Genomic DNA, 16,628 nt, shown 5'->3' on the forward strand with positions numbered 1-16,628 from the left:
GTCTGAAATCGGGGTTGACCACGATTTCAGACCTAAACAAAAATTGTGTGAAATCGGATGCAGATCAAATCGGATGTGTGTAATGGATCCGATTTTTAATGGAGGTCAATGGATCCGACTTTATATACGATTTTAAGTTATAAAAATCGTGTACTCAGGTTGGATGGAGAAATCGTGATGTGAATGCAGCCTAACTTTTCTTAGTACCAGGACCCCGCACCAGTTACGTAGGTAACTTTTCTTAGTACCAGGACCCCGCACCAGTTACGTAGGTAACTTTTCTTAGTACCAGGACCCCGCACCAGTTACGTAGGTAACTTTTCTTAGTACCAGGACCCCGCACCAGTTACGTAGGTAACTTTTCTTAGTACCAGGACCCCACACCGGTTATGTAGGTAACTTTTCTTAGTACCAGGACCCCGCACCAGTTACGTAGGTAACTTTTCTTAGTACCAGGACCCCGCACCAGTTACGTAGGTAACTTTTCTTAGTACCAAGGACCCCGCACCAGTTACGTAGGTAACTTTTCTTAGTACCAAGGACCCCGCACCAGTTACGTAGGTAACTTTTCTTAGTACCAAGACCCTGCACCGGTTACGAAAGTATCTTTTCTTATTACCAGGACCCCACACCGGTTATGTAGGTAACTTTTCTTATTACCAGGACCCTGCACTTGTCCTAATGATACCTTGTAGTAGCCCAGAGCCCGTAAGGCTGAACATCACTACCTGAAGAAGAATGGACTAAAAAATATTAAATCCTAAAATAAAAAGTTAGGGGATCCTGTTCCACTTATTGGTTCCAGTCAGATTGTTTTGTTGTACAAATGTCTTAACAGCAGAATAGAAGGCACCATTTTCTGTAGGGGTCTCCTGGCTCCTTCTCTGGACATTTAAAGGAGATACATTTTAGAGCTTCCGAGAAGAGGGAAGATAAGCGGCCACAGCCTGAAGACTGGAAACCATTGTCTCTATGTCATCATTTGTTACTATACCCTGCTGCAGGTCGCATCATATATATATTAGTCCCTATATATTACATATACTAGATATAATGTCCCTATATATATCACATACAAAGTGCATCCACTTCTCAATAACCCTTATCCCTGAACTGTGACATCACTCGTCACCTTCTACATATATAAGTAATGTATGAAGTCACCGGACATTAAGGTGTATATTACTTTATCCTGATGACATCTGTATTATTTATACTGTTTATCCCATTATGTCCATTCCAAAGCAAACCACATGACCATCACAGAGTGGGGAGGTCATGTGACGTCTACACACATTAAAAAGGGGGCATTTTCTTCTCCCAAAACAGCGCCCCCTGTCCTCAGGTTGGGTGCGGTTCTGCAGCTCAGTTCCACTTTAGTGAATGGAGCCAAGTTGTAATACCACACATAAGAACTTAGAACAGGGGTGGCGCTGTTTTTTTTTTTTTTTTTTTTTTTATAAATCAGCTTTGCCTGTTTAATCTTAGATGACCCCTTTAAATAACATTTTGGGAAGATGATTACAACATCGAAAAAAATAAGAATACGGAGCACTCACACGATCAGTATTCTGTGGGATCCTCTCGGGGTTCTTCTGCAGGGAGGTGGTAGAAATCTACTGATCGTGTGAGTGCTCCGTATTCTTATTTTTTTCTATGTTGTAATCATTTTACCTATTGCTATGACACGTGCAGCACCACTACCTATGTGAATACTGGGACCTTTCACTATTCCACTCCGGCGAGCAGCTTAATGGACCATATTGCCATTGTTTTGACAGTATATAATCCAGTGCCAATTCTCAGATTTTTTTCTTTGTCCTTTTTTTCTTGTTTGCAATAAACATTTTGGGAAGGTTTATTCCTGAGATTCTGCCAAGGAAATTTAAATCCCAATAAGTTTAAATAAAAAAGTAATAAAGATTCTCAGTCTGCTGCTAAAGGCAGCGATAACATTGTGCGTCCATGATGGAGAAGACATCTGCAGTATAACAGCCGACACCCTAACATTGCGCATCCACGATTGAGGACATTTGAGGTATAACAGCTGACACCTTACACATGTAGAAAATGACATTTATTTCTCAATCTCCTTTTTAATATATCCTACAATAAGCAGAATAACCATTTTATATTCCAGCAGTTACCGTAGCCATGTATAGTCACCGCTCAGCGTACGTCATCGTATAGTCACCGCTCATCACCAGATAGTCATCGCTCAGCGTACGTCATCGTATAGTCACCGCTCAGCGTACGTCATCGTATAGTCACCGCTCATCACCAGATAGTCATCGCTCAGCGTACGTCACCGTTCAACGTATTATCACTGCTCAGCGTACGTCACCGCATAGTCACCGCTCAGCGTATCACCACCGTATAGTCACCGCTCAGCGTACGTCACCGATCAAGGTATTATCACTGCTCAGCGTACGTCACCGTTCAACGTATTATCACTGCTCAGCGTACGTCACCGCATAGGCACCGCTCAGCGTATCACCACCGTATAGTCACCGCTCAGCGTACGTCACCGATCAACGTATTATCACTGCTCAGCGTACGTCACCGCATAGTCACCGCTCAGCGTATCACCACCGTATAGTCACCGCTCAGCGTACGTCACCGATCAAGGTATTATCACTGCTCAGCGTAAGTCATCATATAGTCACCGCTCAAAGTACGTCACTGTATAGCCACCATATCATCCCCGCTCAGCGTATCGTCACCATATAGTCACTGCTCAGCGTATAGTCATCAGTGTATCATCTGACAGTAATTTCATGATTTTTATTAGCTTGTAACAAAAAAAAAATAACTTAAACAAAATCAACATTTGATTAAATATGGCTGCCGCCTGCGTCCGATAAGGCGAGTGTAAACCTGACACCATCTTGGATCTTTTGCAGTAACGGCATCTACAAATATCTCCTTACAAGCTGCAATGAAAATTAAGGACGGAATAGAAAAATATCAAAACATTCAGTCTGGTCGAGTTTGAGACATCGCACAGGGCGACTACAGATGGTGGCGGCCATTATGTTTCTATGCTTCAAGATGTAAGATCAGAGCTACAACACCAGAAGCAGAGACCTGTCCGCTTATGAGGGACCCTCCATACCATCTTCTTGCTCCGCTCCTGTATACGGGATCAGGGACCCCGGCAATTCTGTCTGAAGCTTTTACAAAAGTCCTAAGAACAAGGCACATGGGCTACTGGCAGCCATGTTTTCACAGCACTAATAATGCTTTAGGATTTTACACCATAAGAGACTGAAGGAATGCACACAGCAACATAAATGAACTACGACTCCAGGATCAGGACGGACGAGGGGGAGAGTATGGGGCCCATCCTGCTCCATGGCTGGAGACGTTCCCATCGCTGGGCACTATTAGCCACGTGAAGGCTTCTTCATCCCTCCATTACTGTGTCCCTCGAATTAATACTAAAGTCCATCATTCTGGTCTAACTTTGTGCGATTGTTGTGTCATCATCCTAATGACAAAGAATAAACTAACTATTAAGAATGAGAATTGTCCCTTCTCTTCCCAAAGATGCTCAATGCATTTCTATGCCCGGAAAATACCATGCTGCAGAACGGCAATACTGAGGAGGCGGTAACTTACCGCAATGGACGTGGAGTACGCAGGGAGGAAAGACAGATTCTAAAGTGCAGAATGACTGACAAGAAGAGACAAAGCGGCCGGGACCGAGACACAGAGGGACACGACCCAGAGGGGGCGCTACAGAGACACAGGGGGACATGACCGACAGAGAGAAGCTGAAAGCCATCATCCCTAAAGAGGAGAGCCTAACCCCATCCGGTGTCACTCGTGCCAATCCCACACTGTGATAGGACACCCATATAAAGAGAACCGCAGGCAGAGGATCTGTCTTATACTGCAACCATTTCTCTGACTGCTCCATCTGAACGGGACTTTGTGGAATCCTCTGCACTGACTACAGGAAAAAATTAAACTAAATGAAACAGTCAGAGAAACTTCTCAAAGATTAAAAAGAAAAATTGTTGTGTGACATCATGAAGAGGCTGTTCAGACCGGCATCCCCAGCACCACATACAGGCCAGAGGTAGGTCAGCCGTTAGGTCACATGACTATGATGCACTCTCCTAACTAAAGTCAATAGCGATTGTGTGAATTCGCCAATAACTGATCAGCGTCTTCCACAAAGTCATCCCGTCTCCATCACAACCGTATGAGAAAAGGTTCCGGTCACTGTCCCATTTGGACTGTACCATTGCCCATTCCCTACCACCCATGCCCAGCTACCACAGGAGTTTCATGTCCATAACAGAATGTAGTTTTAAGAATCTGTAAGAGCAACAAAAGGTCAGAAGGAAAATTAGATTGTTGACCCCGACACAAAAATACACAAGACCAAGAAGTGGCGAGAGATGAGAAAGTCTTTGGTCACCGAATTCATGGGCGCAGGGACGTTACAACCTCATTATTGCTTTGTAATGCAGCATTTGTTTCCATGGGGCAGGAAGTACATTAGGGCCACTCAGTGGTCCCTGTCATGGCAGCGAAAGGGAATACATTCAGTAAAACATTGTGCAATTGGCATCAGATAAACAGGAGGCGGACGCTGGGGAACCGGCAGAGAATATCCGCTGTAAATCCTCCTCCATATGTCTCCATCGCTGGTGTCTGGGTTCACGATTGGCTGGTTATCCGAGAGGAAGGAGAGTAGACAGGTTCTTTACCAAAGTCTGTGGTCAAAAAAACATTCAGGGGCTCATGGTCTCAGCTCCTCCACATGGCAGGTCCAGGAGCGCGGCTTCAAATAGTCCAGCAGGGAGGGCTGTAAGAAAAGGATCAGCGAGCGTTACAGGTCACCGTATCACCAACTACACCCGTAACTTATACAGAACCATATAACCCCTGATGACTATACTCCCCTGCCACCCCCTATTCATATAAATGTTAACTTATACAGACAGCCATATAACCCCACCCCCCGATGACCATACTCCCCTGCTTTCTCCCCCCCCATTCATTTAAATGGTAACTTATACAGACAACCATATACCCCCCCCCCGATGACTATACTCCCCTGCTTCTCTCTCCCCCCCCCCCTATTCATTTAAATGGTAACTGATATAGACAACCATATAACACCCCCCCCCCCCGATGACTACACTCCCTGCCACCCCCTATTCATATATATGGTAACTTAGCCAACCATATAACACTCCCTGCCGCCCACTATTCATACAGATGATAACTCACATTGTTGAGTGAACAATGGCGCTGGGCGTACCACTCCTGAGAGTACAGGCAGAGCAGGACACCCTGACCCAGGAACAGAGATGTCCACATGATCACATTCCAAATGGGACCTTTCCGACGGTCGTGAAGAATAAAATTAAAAATCACTGCAAATAAAACGAGAGATGAAGACGAAAACAGACACCGAACTACATCCAGAAATCATTTCCAACATATTCCACAGAACAAACCATACACAGCGCCATCTGAGGAGAAACGCCACCGCTGCACGGGATCGCCAGCAATGAAGGCGACCCCCCCCACCCCACAGGACCCCCACCCCCTTCTTCGTGTCGTCTCATGTATCCCCCCCCCCTTCGCTGTGTTGCCTCGTGTATCCTCCCTTCACCCCAGTGTATCTTCCCCATGTCATCTTGTTTATGGCCCGCCCCGCCCCCCCAATGTATCTCCCACCACTTCCCTGTGTATCTTCCCCTGTGTTGTCTCCTGTACCTTCCCCCCTCGTGTATCTCCCCCCCCCCCATATCTCCCACCACTTCCCGCCATGTCATCTCATCTCATGTATCTCCCCCTTCCCCCGTGTATCCCCCTCACACCTCAGGAAAGTTTGCTACATACATCTACAGACCATGACCCTCACCAAGATGATGGCTCCATTAGAAGAGGAGTCCAACTCTCACACAGATCTGACACAGAAGCCTGGAGGGGCCTCGGGCCGGGCCTATCTTGTGGTCATTACATGGAGGGTTGTAAATTGGGGCATATAACTAAACCTACTAATAATTGCAAACATCATCCTGAAAGATCTAAGAAACTCATGGAGAACCAATGACCAAGCACCAGGAAATATTAGGAAGCGGCTCCACACACCACGGAAATTGGGTCTGTGAACCAAGCGGATGCTGAGAATTATCGGTCTTGTGGGTGACGGAGAAGAGAAATACTTACTGCCAAATCCCATAAACAGAATGAACATAACCGGATAAAAGAATCCAAAGCAGATCCCCAGGGCATATTCATGAACCACAGCAGACACCATGAACACCGACAACATGGCCACCGCCTTAAGCTTCCTGCCAAAAAACTACAAAGAGGAAAAGAAAAATAAGGAAGACAAAGAGTGAAGTGAACACCGAGATCCCCACAACACAAAACCAGTGTGACCAGCGAGGACGGACTCACCCAGAGGAGGTCCCGATAGGCGTAGTAGTACAACCAGTCATGGACGACCACGTTCCAGGTGCGGTAATAGTTGGCAAAGGACGTGGAATTCCACCAATCCTAAAATAATCACAAAAAAAAAAGGTAAAATTCATAAAGTAACAAAAACATAAGGGCAGAGACACTACAAGTCCCAGGATACAGGGGAGGAGACACTACACATAGAGATGGTGAACTACAAGTCCCAGGAAACAGGGGAAGAGATAAGGGAGGATACACTACACAGAGATGGTGAACTACAAGTCCCAGGAAACAGGGGAGGAGACACTACACAGAGATGGTGAACTACAAGTCCCAGGATACAGGGGAGGAGACACTACACATAGAGATGGTGAACTACAAGTCCCAGGAAACAGGGGAAGAGATAAGGGGGGAGACACTACACAGAGATGTGAACTACAAGTCCCAGGATACAGGAGAAGAGATAAGGGAGGAGACACTACACAGAGATGGTGAACTACAAGTCCCAGGAAACAGGGGAAGAGATAAGGGAGGAGACACTACACAGAGATGTGAACTACAAGTCCCAGGATACAGGGGAGGAGATAAGGGAGGAGACACTACACATAGAGATGTGAACTACAAGTCCCAGGATACAGGGGAAGAGACACTACACAGAGATGGTGAACTACAAGTCCCAGGAAACAGGGGAGGAGACACTACACATAGAGATGGTGAACTACAAGTCCCAGGATACAGGGGAGGAGACACTACACATAGAGATGGTGAACTACAAGTCCCAGGATACAGGGGAAGAGATAAGGGAGGATACACTACACAGAGATGGTGAACTACAAGTCCCAGGAAACAGGGGAGGAGACACTACACAGAGATGGTGAACTACAAGTCCCAGGAAACAGGGGAGGAGACACTACACATAGAGATGGTGAACTACAAGTCCCAGGATACAGGGGAGGAGACACTACACATAGAGATGGTGAACTACAAGTCCCAGGATACAGGGGAGGAGACACTACACATAGAGATGGTGAACTACAAGTCCCAGGATACAGGGGAGGAGACACTACACATAGAGATGGTGAACTACAAGTCCCAGGAAACAGGGGAAGAGATAAGGGAGGAGACACTACACAGAGATGGTGAACTACAAGTCCCAGGATACAGGGGAGGAGATAAGGGAGGAGACACTACACAGAGATGGTGAACTACAAGTCCCAGGATACAGGGGAGGAGATAAGGGAGGAGACACTACACATAGAGATGTGAACTACAAGTCCCAGGAAACAGGGGAAGAGATAAGGGAGGATACACTACACAGAGATGGTGAACTACAAGTCCCAGGATACAGGGGAGGAGATAAGGGAGGAGACACTACACATAGAGATGTGAACTACAAGTCCCAGGAAACAGGGGAAGAGATAAGGGAGGAGACACTACACAGAGATGGTGAACTACAAGTCCCAGGAAACAGGGGAGGAGATAAGGGAGGAGACACTACACAGAGATGGTGAACTACAAGTCCCAGGAAACAGAGGAAGAGATAAGGGAGGAGACACTACACAGAGATGGTGAACTACAAGTCCCAGGATACAGGGGAAGAGATAAGGGAGGAGACACTACACAGAGATGGTGAACTACAAGTCCCAGGATACAGGGGAGGAGATAAGGGAGGAGATGGTGAACTACAAGTCCCAGGATACAGGGGAAGAGATAAGGGAGGAGACACTACACAGAGATGGTGAACTACAAGTCCCAGGATACAGGAGAAATAATAAAACCATCTTTACCTTGTAGAACATTCTGTCAGCGAAACGAAGCATCTCGGCAAAGGCATTGAGCCAACAATGGAGGAACGCGAAGAAGGCGAGGAAGAGGATGAGGACACCTGTAAGAGAGAAAAGATACATGTACGTACAGAAACCGGGCGCCAACTACACGTATGTACAGAAACAGGGCGCCAACTACACGTATGTACAGAAACAGGGCGCCAACTACACGTACGTACAGAAACAGGGCGCCAACTACACGTACGTACAGAAACAGGGCGCCAACTACACGTACGTACAGAAACCGGGTGCCAACTACACGTACGTACAGAAACCGGGCGCCAACTACACGTATGTACAGAAACAGGGCGCCAACTACACGTATGTACAGAAACCGGGCGGCAACTACACGTACGTACAGAAACCGGGCGGCAACTACACGTACGTACAGAAACAGGGCGCCAACTACACGTACGTACAGAAACCGGGCGCCAACTACACGTATGTACAGAAACCGGGCGGCAACTACACGTACGTACAGAAACCGGGCGGCAACTACACGTACGTACAGAAACAGGGTGCCAACTACACGTATGTACAGAAACAGGGCGCCAACTACACGTACGTACAGAAACAGGGCGCCAACTACCACGTACGTACAGAAACCGGGCGGCAACTACACGTACGTACAGAAACCGGGCGGCAACTACACGTACGTACAGAAACAGGGCGCCAACTACACGTACGTACAGAAACAGGGCGCCAACTACACGTATGTACAGAAACCGGGCGCCAACTACACGTACGTACAGAAACCGGGCGCCAACTACACGTATGTACAGAAACCGGGCGCCAACTACACGTATGTACAGAAACAGGGCGCCAACTACACGTACGTACAGAAACAGGGCGCCAACTACCACGTACGTACAGAAACCGGGCGGCAACTACACGTACGTACAGAAACCGGGCGGCAACTACACGTACGTACAGAAACCGGGCGCCAACTACACGTATGTACAGAAACCGGGCGCCAACTACACGTATGTACAGAAACAGGGCGCCAACTACACGTACGTAGAGAAACAGGGCGCCAACTACACGTATGTACAGAAACCGGGTGCCAACTACACGTATGTAGAGAAACAGGGCGCCAACTACACGATGTACTACCCAACTACTACAGAAACAGGGCGCCAACTACACGGTACGTACAGAAACAGGGCGCCAACTACACGTACGTACAGAAACAGGGCGCCAACTACACGTACGTACAGAAACCGGGTGCCAACTACACGTACGTACAGAAACAGGGCGCCAACTACACGTATGTACAGAAACAGGGCGCCAACTACACGTACGTACAGAAACAGGGCGCCAACTACCACGTACGTACAGAAACCGGGCGCCAACTACACGTATGTACAGAAACCGGGCGCCAACTACACGTATGTACAGAAACAGGGCGCCAACTACACATATGTACAGAAACCGGGCGCCAACTACACGTACGTACAGAAACCGGGCGCCAACTACACGTATGTACAGAAACAGGGCGCCAACTACACGTACGTACAGAAACCGGGCGCCAACTACACGTACGTACAGAAACAGGGCGCCAACTACACGTACGTACAGAAACCGGGCGCCAACTACACGTACGTACAGAAACCGGGCGCCAACTACACGTACGTACAGAAACCGGGCGCCAACTACACGTACGTACAGAAACCGGGCGCCAACTACACGTACGTACAGAAACCGGGCGCCAACTACACGTACGTACAGAAACAGGGCGCCAACTACACGTACGTACAGAAACAGGGCGCCAACTACACGTACGTACAGAAACAGGGCGCCAACTACACGTACGTACAGAAACCGGGCGCCAACTACACGTACGTACAGAAACAGGGCGCCAACTACACGTATGTACAGAAACAGGGCGCCAACTACACGTACGTACAGAAACAGGGCGCCAACTACACGTACGTACAGAAACAGGGCGCCAACTACACGTACGTACAGAAACAGGGCGCCAACTACACGTACGTACAGAAACAGGGCGCCAACTACACGTACGTACAGAAACGGCGCCAACTACACGTACGTACAGAAACAGGGCGCCAACTACCACGAACGTACAGAAACAGGGCGCCAACTACACGTACGTACAGAAACCGGGTGCCAACTACACGTACGTACAGAAACCGGGTGCCAACTACAAGTACGTACAGAAACCGGGCGCCAACTACACGTACGTACAGAAACCGGGCGCCAACTACACGTACGTACAGAAACCGGGCGCCAACTACACGTACGTACAGAAACCGGGCGCCAACTACACGTACGTACAGAAACCGGGCGCCAACTACACGTACGTACAGAAACAGGGTGCCAACTACACGTATGTACAGAAACAGGGTGCCAACTACACGTACGTACAGAAACCGGGCGCCAACTACACGTATGTACAGAAACCGGGCGCCAACTACACGTATGTACAGAAACCGGGCGCCAACTACACATATGTACAGAAACCGGGTGCCAACTACACGTATGTACAGAAACCGGGCGCCAACTACACGTATGTACAGAAACCGGGCGCCAACTACACGTATGTACAGAAACCGGGTGCCAACTACACGTATGTACAGAAACAGGGTGCCAACTACACGTACGTACAGAAACCGGGCGCCAACTACCACGTATTTGCAGAAACCGTGAACACAGCGCCAAATGCAAATCGTATGTATAAAGCATTCAGAAAGTCTTCACCCCCGCTCCCTTCTGTCCCTCTGTTGCTCCTATTGTCATTATAGGGTATTGAGGGCAGAATGATGGGAAAGTGATCAGAATGTTACTTATCTTTACTTAGGTCACTGAAATGTTATAGTTAATAAGTATTCATACCCTTTACACAGGATTAGGTGAAGCCCCTTTGGCAGCGATTCCGGTCTCCGCTCTTCTTGGGGATTTTCTTCTCTGCAGATCCTCTCAGCTCTGCCAGGTTGAATGGGACAGTCGGTGAAGCCATTTTCAGGTCTCCAGAGATGCCCCATTGGGTTCAGGCTCTGGCGGGACCACTCAAGGACATTCACAGAGTTGTCCCTAATCCACTCCTGTGTCGTCCCGGCCGTGTGCTTAGACCTCAGACAATAAACCAGAGCTCTGGACCAGGATCTCATTAAGACATGATGCTGCCCCCACCATGACCACTGTAGGGATGGTATTGGGCAGGTGATGGGCAGTGCCTGGTTTCCCCCAGACATGATGCTGCCCCCACCATGATCACTGTAGGGATGGTATTGGGCAGGTGATGGGCAGTGCCTGGTTTCTTCCAGACATGATGCTGCCCCCACCATGATCACTGTAGGGATGGTATTGGGCAGGTGATGGGCAGTGCCTGGTTTCCTCTATACATGATGCTGCCCCCACCATGATCACTGTAGGGATGGTATTGGGCAGGTGATGGGCAGTACCTGGTTTCCTCCAGACATGATGCTGCCCCCACCATGATCACTGTAGGGATGGTATTGGGCAGGTGATGGGCAGTACCTGGTTTCCCCCAGACATGATGCTGTCCCCACCATGATCACTGTAGGGATGGTATTGGGCAGGTGATGGGCAGTACCTGGTTTCCCCCAGACATGATGCTGCCCCCACCATGATCACTGTAGGGATGGTATTGGGCAGGTGATGGGCAGTACCTGGTTTCCTCTATACATGATGCTGCCCCCACCATGATCACTGTAGGGATGGTATTGGGCAGGTGATGGGCAGTGCCTGGTTTCCCCCAGACATGATGCTGCCCCCACCATGATCACTGTAGGGATGGTATTGGGCAGGTGATGGGCAGTACCTGGTTTCCTCCAGACATGATGCTGCCCCCACCATGATCACTGTAGGGATGGTATTGGGCAGGTGATGGGCAGTGTCTGGTTTCCTCTATACATGATGCTGCCCCCACCATGATCACTGTAGGGATGGTATTGGGCAGGTGATGGGCAGTGCCTGGTTTCCTCCAGACATGATGCTGCCCCCACCATGATCACTGTAGGGATGGTATCGGGCAGGTGATGGCAGTACCTGGTTTCCTCCAGACATGATGCTGCCCCCACCATGATCACTGTAGGGATGGTATTGGGCAGGTGATGGGCAGTACCTGGTTTCCTCTATACATGATGCTGCCCCCACCATGATCACTGTAGGGATGGTATTGGGCAGGTGATGGGCAGTACCTGGTTTCCTCCAGACATGATACGGCCCCCACCATGACCACTGTAGGGATGGTATTGGGCAGGTGATGGGCAGTACCTGGTTTCCTCCAGACATGATACGGCCCCCACCATGACCACTGTAGGGATGGTATTGGGCAGGTGATGGGCAGTGTCTGGTTTCCCCCAGACATGATGCTGCCCCCACCATGATCACTGTAGGGATGGTATTGGGCAGGTGATGGGCAGTACCTGGTTTCCTCCAGACATGATACGGCCCCCACCATGATCACTGTAGGGATGGTATTGGGCAGGTGATGGGCAGTACCTGGTTTCCTCCAGACATGATGCTGCCCCCACCATGACCACTGTAGGGATGGTATTGGGCAGGTGATGGGCAGTACCTGGTTTCCTCCAGACATGATGCTGCCCCCACCATGATCACTGTAGGGATGGTATTGGGCAGGTGATGGGCAGTACCTGGTTTCCTCCAGACATGATGCTGTCCCCACCATGATCACTGTAGGGATGGTATTGGGCAGGTGATGTGCAGTACCTGGTTTCCTCTATACATGATGCTGCCCCCACCATGATCACTGTAGGGATGGTATTGAGCAGGTGATGTGCAGTACCTGGTTTCCCCCAGACATGATGCTGCCCCCACCATGATCACTGTAGGGATGGTATTGGGCAGGTGATGGGCAGTACCTGGTTTCCACTATACATGATGCTGCCCCCACCATGATCACTGTAGGGATGGTATTGGGCTGGTGACGGGCAGTACCTGGTTTCCCCCAGACATGATGCTGCCCCCACCATGATCACTGTAGGGATGGTATTGGGCAGGTGATGGGCAGTACCTGGTTTCCTCTATACATGATGCTGCCCCCACCATGATCACTGTAGGGATGGTATTAGGCAGGTGATGGGCAGTATCTGGTTTCCTCCAGACATGATGCTGCCCCCACCATGATCACTGTAGGTATGGTATTGGGCAGGTGATGGGCAGTGCCTGGTTTCCTCCAGACATGATGCTGCCCCCACCATGATCACTGTAGGGATGGTATTGGGCAGGTGATGGGCAGTGCCTGGTTTCCTCCAGACATGATGCTGCCCCCACCATGATCACTGTAGGGATGGTATTGGGCAGGTGATGGGCAGTACCTGGTTTCCCCCAGACATGATGCTGTCCCCACCATGATCACTGTAGGGATGGTATTGGGCAGGTGATGGGCAGTGTCTGGTTTCCTCTATACATGATGCTGCCCCCACCATGATCACTGTAGGGATGGTATTGGGCAGGTGATGGGCAGTACCTGGTTTCCTCTATACATGATGCTGCCCCCACCATGATCACTGTAGGGATAGTATTGGGCAGGTGATGGGCAGTACCTGGTTTCCTCTATACATGATGCTGCCCCCACCATGATCACTGTAGGGATGGTATTGGGCAGGTGATGGGCAGTACCTGGTTTCCTCTATACATGATGCTGCCCCCACCGTGATCGCTGTAGGGATGGTATTGGGCAGGTGATGGGCAGTACCTGGTTTCCTCTATACATGATGCTGCCCCCACCATGATCACTGTAGGGATAGTATTGGGCAGGTGATGGGCAGTACTTGGTTTCCTCTATACATGATGCTGCCCCCACCATGATCACTGTAGGGATGGTATTGGGCAGGTGATGGGCAGTACCTGGTTTCCTCTATACATGATGCTGCCCCCACCGTGATCGCTGTAGGGATGGTATTGGGCAGGTGATGGCAGTGTCTGGTTTCCTCTATACATGATGCTGCCCCCACCATGATCACTGTAGGGATGGTATTGGGCAGATGATGGACAGTACCTGGTTTCCTCTATACATGATGCTGCCCCCACCGTGATCACTGTAGGGATAGTATTGGGCAGGTGATGGGCAGTACTTGGTTTCCTCTATACATGATGCTGCCCCCACCATGATCGCTGTAGGGATGGTATTGGGCAGGTGATGGGCAGTACCTGGTTTCCTCTATACATGATGCTGCCCCCACCATGATCGCTGTAGGGATGGTATTGGGCAGGTGATCCTTTAGATCCTTCTGTAATTTCTGGCATCTTCCATGTCTTATTACTGAGGAGAAGCTTCTTTTTTTTCTTTCTGCCCAGATTCTGGAGTCCTCAGTGATGGATTTGGACGTTCTGGAAGTTTCTCTGGAGCTCTGTGCCCATCATAGGATTCTCTGTCTTTTCTCTTAATAAGACCCTTCTCCCCCGATTCCTTAGTTTGGGGGGCGGCCGCTCTAGGAATGGTCCTGGATGTTTCTTCTTCCATATAAGAATTATGGAGGACACTGAGCTCTGAGAACATTCAGTACAGTAGAAATGTTTTGTCCCCTTCAGCTCTGTGCCTCCACACAATCCTTTTTGAGCTCTACAGGCAGTTCTTTCCGCCTCATGGCTTGGTTTTTGCTCTGATATACATTGGACTGGATTTGGAAAGACACAGCCCTGTTTATTTAAGGGATCACAGCGGAATTTACCACCAGTGACTCCAACCAAGATGGAGAAACATCTCAGAGATAAGTCAGGAGAAATTGGAGGAGCCAGATATAAAAATGTCACATGTCATATTAAAGGGTATGAATACTTATGTCCATGGGGAAAAAAAATTAACAAGATTAACCCCTTAAAGACTGAGCGTTTCAGTTTTTGCACTTTCGTTTTTTCCTCCTTACAATTTATAAATCATAACCCTTTCAATTTTGCACCTAAAAATCCATATGATGCTTATTTTTTGCGCCACCAATTCTACTTTGTAATGACGTCAGTCATTTTACCCAAAAATCTACGGCGAAACGGGAAAAAAAAATAAAATTATTGTGCGTCAAAATTGAATAAAAAAAAATTTCATTTTGTAACTTTTGGGGGCTTCCGTTTCTACGCAGTACATGTTTCGGTAAAAATGACCCCTTATTATTCTGTAGGTCCATACGGTTACAATGATCCCCGACTTATTTAGGTGATTTTGTCTTCTGGAAAAATCATAACTACATGCAGGAAAATTTATACGTTTAAAATTGTCCTTTCTGACCCCTATAACTTTTCTTTTTCCGTGTACGGGCCGGTATGAGGGCTCATTTTTTGCATCATGATCTTTTTTCACTTTTTTTGAAGTTTTTAGCGGTACCATTTTTGTATTGATCGGACTTTTTGGTAGCTTTTTCTTAATTTTTTCATGTTCTAAAAAGTGACCAAAAATACGTTATTTTGGAATTTTTCCGCGTACGCCATTGACCATGCGGTTTAATTAACCTGTTTGGGACGAAGGGCGTATGCATACGCCCTTGCGTCCTGGTACTTAAGGACAAAGGGCGTATCCATACGCCCGTGGGAATTTCGGCCCCCGCCGCGCGCCGGATGGGGACCGGGCCGGGGTGACTGCTGATATCTATCAGCAGGCACCCCGTGCAAATGCCCAGGGGGGTCATTAGACCCCCCCATGTCGGCGATCGGCGCAAATCGCAAGTGAATTCACACTTGCGATTTGCGCCGATTCCGGGTCATTACGGGTCTATGGTGACCCGGTAACCCGGAATAGAAGGGGGATCGCGGGTGTCTAAGACAACTACGATCCCCCTGTAGCGATAGGAGTGAGGTGGCAGGGTTGCCACCCCTCCTATCTCTGCTATTGGTGGTCTAGACGCGACCACCAATAGCAGATCAGGGGCGGAGGGGTTTACTTTCGTTTTCCCCATCCTGCCCACCCACAATAGGCGGGCAGAACGGGGAAAATGAAGAGGACCGGGCGCCGACGTCCACTTACCCCTCCAGAGGCAGCAGAGCGACGGAGATCTGCGGCGGCGTGCGGCAGAAGAGGACGGCTCCCGGATGCGACGGAAGCCGGTGAGTAGTTGCATAGCAACATCTAGAGGGCTACAGTCTGAGACCACCATAGTGGTCTCTAGACTGTAGCCCTCCAGATGTTGCAAAACTACAACTCCCAGCATGCCCAGACAGCTGTTTGCTGTGTGGGCATGCTGGAATTTGTAGTTTTGCAACAGCTGGAGGTCTACAGTTTAGAGACCACTGCACAGTGATCTCTATACTGCCCTCTAGATCTTGCAAAACTACAACTCCTAGCATGCCCACACAGCTGTTTGCTGCCTGGGCATGCTGGGAGTTGTAATTTTGCAACATCTGGAGGTCCACAGTTTGGAGATCACTGTTCAGTGGTCT

The 16,628-nt window shown here is 48.9% G+C and overlaps 1 protein-coding gene across 1 annotated transcript in view; it reads right to left on the bottom strand.

The window, feature by feature from the left end:
* Positions 1 to 2,034: 2,034 nt before the first annotated feature.
* SOAT1 (sterol O-acyltransferase 1) overlaps positions 2,035 to 16,628 on the bottom strand; it is a 102,969-nt gene continuing 88,375 nt past the window's right edge. The window contains exons 12-16 of the mRNA XM_056552756.1: positions 8,217 to 8,314; positions 6,430 to 6,528; positions 6,196 to 6,331; positions 5,248 to 5,393; positions 2,035 to 4,819 (exon numbers count right to left, since the gene is read on the bottom strand). Of these exons, the coding sequence (XP_056408731.1) occupies positions 4,754 to 4,819; positions 5,248 to 5,393; positions 6,196 to 6,331; positions 6,430 to 6,528; positions 8,217 to 8,314 (545 nt within the window). The 3' untranslated portion in view covers positions 2,035 to 4,753. The remainder of the gene's footprint in view (positions 4,820 to 5,247; positions 5,394 to 6,195; positions 6,332 to 6,429; positions 6,529 to 8,216; positions 8,315 to 16,628) is intronic.

The sequence above is a fragment of the Hyla sarda genome, unplaced genomic scaffold (genome assembly GCF_029499605.1).
Source record: "Hyla sarda isolate aHylSar1 unplaced genomic scaffold, aHylSar1.hap1 scaffold_187, whole genome shotgun sequence".
Classification (NCBI taxonomy): Eukaryota; Metazoa; Chordata; class Amphibia; order Anura; family Hylidae; genus Hyla; species Hyla sarda.